Source organism: Orycteropus afer, unplaced genomic scaffold (assembly GCF_000298275.1).
Source record: "Orycteropus afer afer isolate SDZICR_OR568_19922 unplaced genomic scaffold, OryAfe1.0 scaffold00020, whole genome shotgun sequence".
Classification (NCBI taxonomy): Eukaryota; Metazoa; Chordata; class Mammalia; order Tubulidentata; family Orycteropodidae; genus Orycteropus; species Orycteropus afer.
The window spans coordinates 9,917,802-9,923,149 of NW_006921607.1; the positions used below are offsets into that span (position 1 = coordinate 9,917,802).

At 45.6% G+C, this 5,348-nt stretch overlaps 1 protein-coding gene across 1 annotated transcript in view; it reads right to left on the minus strand.

Annotated features, from left to right (window-relative positions):
* Window positions 1-3,347: 3,347 nt before the first annotated feature.
* The window catches only part of AHCY (adenosylhomocysteinase), a 30,618-nt gene continuing 28,617 nt past the window's right edge, over window positions 3,348-5,348 (minus strand). The window contains exon 10 of the mRNA XM_007934576.2: window positions 3,348-3,479. Coding sequence (XP_007932767.1) covers window positions 3,348-3,479 — 132 coding nt within the window. The remainder of the gene's footprint in view (window positions 3,480-5,348) is intronic.

Sequence of the window (5,348 nt, forward strand, 5' to 3'; positions counted from 1 at the left end):
TAACAGTCACATTGTGTATGCATGTAACTTAAACAATTTCAACCACATGCAGTCAAAAAAAGGGTGTATGTGTGAGAACTGTCCAAGGGCAGGATACCCTAGGGTGTCTCCACCAGAGTGAACACGGAGCTTGGCTGATCCTTCACTTTTCAGCCCCTTGTGCCTCTCTGACCATATGAGCCGCTGTAACTCAAAGGTTTTGCATGACATTGTGTCTTTAGACCTTAATGTGAGCCCTTCCTCAGTGCCTTATGTCCCTCAGTTGTCTTTGCACTCAAATAGAAGAGGTGGTATTGCAATGGTTGATATAGCCAAAGGAGTGCCAAGCACAAGGCTATGGATGTAAGGCTGGGAGCTGAGCTGTGAGGGGCAGCCTGCCTCAAGCCCGGCACACCATCTTCCACAGTGCAACAGCTCTGTGGAAACATCATGCCTCAAGTAGAGCAGTCTTCACTTACACACTCCCCATTTGTCTCACACGAGAGCATCGTCCTGATCTCAGACCAAGCTGAACTGAAGTTCAGGTGCTACCACTTGCTGTGTGACCTTGGGTCAGGTAACTTGGCCTCTCTGAGCCAGTTTCTTCCACCATAACATGGGAGTAACAATGCCTCACAGCCAGAGGCTGAAAATACAAAAGCAAAGCCACAATAATGCAATGTACTGGAAGTGGGGACATTCTAGGACTCTGCTGCCTAAGAATTACACACAAAGGTCTCTCAGTCTGGCCTTCAAGGTCTTTCCTGTTTCCCAGGCCTCCTTTCCAACCCTCTTATCTCATGGTTCCCCTGCATACAGCTCTACCACCATCCTCACTCACACTCTTCCTTAAGCTGTTCCTGCTTCCTAGAATGCCCTTGCCTCCAATTTCACATTAAAAACCTTCAGTTCTTTCAAAAATGAGTTCAGGGACCACCACTTTCCTGATTACCTTCTCCTGCTACAGCCAGGCACTGAATATTGAAGGTGGGCAGAGAAAGGGGCAAGCCAAGAGACCGCAAAGCTGTTTGTTGACCTGCTTTCTCTCTAGCCTCAGGTTTCAGCAGGCTGGGGTCAGATCTCAAACAACCCAGCATCCCCATCATGCCTTCTATTCAGTGGCTAGCCCTCTCTCCAGCACCTTTCTTACTTTCTTTGAGTCCTAAGGTCTGAACAGGGTTCAGTAAATGTTCATTTGAGCACCTGGGGGAAAGGCCAACTTCCCACCTACCTTCCGTGATTCATATCACGGTCAGGCCTCTTACAAACTCTGCGTTCAGGAAAGCCACTTTAACCTCAACGAGTCTCTACCCTCATCTATAAAATTAGGATAATAAAAAGATTGTTGGGGCATAAGTGAATCAATTTCAGAGCCTCTTGCACCCAGTAAGTGTGCAATAAATAGTCCCCCCAAAGTTATGAAAACTTCTTAGCCACAAACACACACCTTGAGGGAGTGAGTCACTGGGCCTGCAGGCTTGGGACCATGATTGTAGGGGACATTAAACTCAACTGGCATAACACAGTACCCAAAAACATCGTTCTACATCCCTTTTGCTGAGTAGTGACTGGGATCTTAAAAGCTTGAGAGCGGCCATCTAAGAGACACAACTATTGGGAAGAAGAGTGAAAAAAAATTAAAGATGTATAGAAACAATTAGTCCCAGGGACTAGTGGACCATGTGATCCTCAGCCTACATGACCCTGAGACCAGAAGAACTAGATGGTGCCTGGCTACCATGACAACCACTTGGAAAACAACCAAATTTGGAGATCCTGGACAGAGTGGGAGAAAAACATAGAACAAAACTCAGAATCATAAAAAGACCAGGCATACTGGTCTGACAGTAACTAGTGAAACCCCTGAGACTACGGCCCCTAGTCATTCTTTGGGCATGGAACTAGACTCTCTCGTGACTCACTTTCCAGGCCTAAGAGGTGAAGAATTACACCAAGGAGGACACTCCCTAGACCAACCAACCGTGGGAGATCAGAAAGGCAGCATTTGCATGGGGGGAAGGCTCAGAAGAAAGAATGCGTAAGAAAGAAGGACACAGGGAAAAGCTAACTGGAGAGGAAGTAGGAAGAGAGCTGTTGCATTGTGGGGAATTGCAGTCAATGTCACAAAATACGTGTATGAACTTTTGAATGGAAAATGAATTTGCTATGTAAACTTTCACCCAAATCACAAAAAGTTAAAATAAATGAATAGTCCCCCAAGGAACACTGGATCAATTCAGAGAAAAGTGAAAACAGTGAGAAAAAGAAAATATAGGAACACACACAAAAAAAAACAAGGTAGAAGATATAGAGTATAATAAATTCACCAATTAAATGACAGACTGGATTTTAAAGCAAGCTATTTACAAGATAAGGAGAGAAAATTCTCTCTTGACTTCACTTACCCCTTCTCAGTCCAACACATTGCCTGCAGCCCTCGCCATCCGCACTGCAGAGAACCCCTTCCGGACCAGTCTTCTGACTGTTCCTCAGCATGTGGCTACAATCCCCTGTTCATGCCATACATTAACAGCAGTGGATGATCTATATAATAAAGGCTCGACACCCTTTTAGGCACCAAAATTTTTATTAACCCACTTTCCCGCTCTCCTTTAAAACGTTACAAACCAAATTAACCTTTTTGACCCAGGGTTGTGATGGGAACCAGTATGTTGCAAAGTGATGGCCGACCTCTACCTGATTTTTACATTTTCTGGCCCCTCTCAACCTCTGGCTGTCACTTCTCTTACTCTCTCTTGGCTGTTCCTTCCCTTAACTAGTCAAGTCTATTCTAACCCCTGTAAAATAGGGACAAAAAGTACCAACCTCACTGTTCCAAGGTTTATGAGGATGCCCAGCACTAAGCCAGGCTCTCAGGAGCACAGAAACGGTTAACAGTTCCACCCTGCCCTTTGAGTGCTCCTCATTCATCATGGGCTGAGGACCTAAGTAACTAAGTAAGTAAGCCTGTAAACCAAGCACATAAGTGAAGTCCATGAGCCAGGTAAGGACCTAGACGTAAAGTTCATGGGTTCTGACCACTGCTGCCAACTTCCAGCCTAAAGACTGACTGCGCGAGCACTTCCAAGACCCCCAAGCCCGTGGTTCCCTGTGGGCACCTTCCTTGTACCTCCAAGATGACCAGGACTTTGGGAGGGGTTTCCCAATGCCCTGTGCCACCCCTGTAACAGTATGAGGGATGCAGCAGGGACCAAAGTCTGAGTGACCAGCCCCAGGGAGTCAACTGGGGGACGTGAGGGGACCCGACAATGACAAACCAATCTCAAAGTTAGTGCCGTTTGTTCTTGGGGAGGAGCACCAGGGCCTGGGCAGGGGTACAGTTTGGAAGGTGAAGGCAGGCCTGGCTTTCAGTAACGATAGTGATCAGGCTTGAAGGGGCCATCGGAAGGAATGCCCAGGTACTGGGCCTGCTTCCCAGTCAGCTTGGTCAGCTTCACATTCAGCTTGCCCAGGTGGGCTTCAGCCACCGCCTCATCCAGCTGGCAGAAAACACAGGAAGACCTGAGATTAGTGTCATGCTTTGGGGCCCCTCCCCCACCTCTGGGCATTGAAACAGGCACAGGCACATGTGTGTTTAACCCTATTACCTCATTCCACCCTCACACCAGGCTGGAATGCAGGTGTTGCTTTCGGCTGCCCAGCTCCCATTCCTCGAGAGGGAACCACATCACATCCTCCTCTCCAAGTGGTTCTGGTGGGACCATCAATTACATCCCTCCCCCAATCACAACTGACCCAAGCAGCTACCCAAAATGCTTCTCTGGAATTTATCTATGGAAAGAACATATTTTCCATTTGTTAAAAGAGACTACCTCTTCCCTATTCATGGATTTTGGCCCTTTGTCAAACATTAGCTATCTACAGGTGAATGGATTTACATCTGGGTTCTCGAGTCTATTCCATTTGTCTATGCGTCTGTCATTGCCCCATTACCAGACTGCTGCTGCTGCATAGTAGATGCTGAGATCAGACAGTATGAGGCCTCCTACTTTCTTCCTCAGTAGTGCTCTGCTTATCTGGGGTCTCTTTCTTTTCCGTATAAAGTTAGTGATTAGCTTTTCCGTGTCTCTAAAGAATGTTGATGGAATCTGGACCAGGACTGCATTTTATCTATAGACGGCTTCAGACAGTATTGACATTTTCAGAATGTTAAGTCTTCCCATCCACGAGCACATTATGTTCTTCCACGTATGTAGGTCTCTCTTGGTTTCTTGCAATAGTATTTTGTAGTTTTCTTTGTACAAGTCTTTTACATCCCTGATGTTTTGGTTACCTAGTGCTGCTCTAACAGAAATATGTCACAAATGGGATGGCTTTAATAAACAGATTACTCTCTTACAATTTTGGAGGCTAGAAGTCCAAGTTCAAGTGCCAGGCTCTAGGGGCTGGGTGAAAGCCCCTCAACCTTGGGCTTCAGCTCTGCTTCCTGCTCCTGGCCCACTGAAGCTGGAGGCTTTTCTTCACTCAGACAGCTGCTGTCTGCTGAGGCTGACAAGCACAAGGTTGACAAGTACAAAGGCACAGTCTCAATGTTACCAAACAACACAGCAGGCCACTAATTCAAGTCCAGAAGAAGTCCCAGGATTGGCAGAGAATGGTGGGCTGCTGAACAACGACTTGGCTACATGCAGGGTTCAAGTGTCCAAAAAGCTAGAGACGTTCCTCAAAGCTGCTTCCTATATACTGGAAGCAGACCACATCTCTGAAGCAGCTACTCAACTGCTCCAGCAGATTCCACCATGGAGTTAATTGCCAATTTCACCATGGGAAATAACGACACCCAGATGCCCAGTCACTCAACCAGGCCCAGCCAAGTTGACACACAACCTTAACTACCACACCTGGTTAAATTTATTTCTAAGTATTTCATCTTTTTGGTGGCTGTTGTAAATACTTGTTTTCCTAATTTCTTTTTCAGAGCTCACTGTTAGTATAGAGGAATCCAACTGACTTTCTTATGTTGGTCTTGTACTCAGCAACTTTGCTGAATCCTTCTATTAGTTCCAGTAATTTCCTTGTGGAATCTTTGTGATTTTCTATGTATAAGATCATATCATCTGTGAATAGCTCTAGTTTTACTTCTTCCTCACCTATTTGAATGTCCTTATTTCCTTTTCTTGCCTTATTGCTCTAGCTAGGACTTCTATTACAATGTTGACTAAGAGCAGTGATAAAGGGCATCATTGGTTTCTTCTTCCAAAAGCAAAGCTTTCAGTCTCTCTCTGTTGAGGACAACGCTGACCACTTTTTTTTTTTTTTTAGGATTTGGGTGAAGATTTACAGAGTAAATTCACTTTTCATACAGCAGTTCACATATACTTTGTCTCATGTCATTGACCAAAATTTAC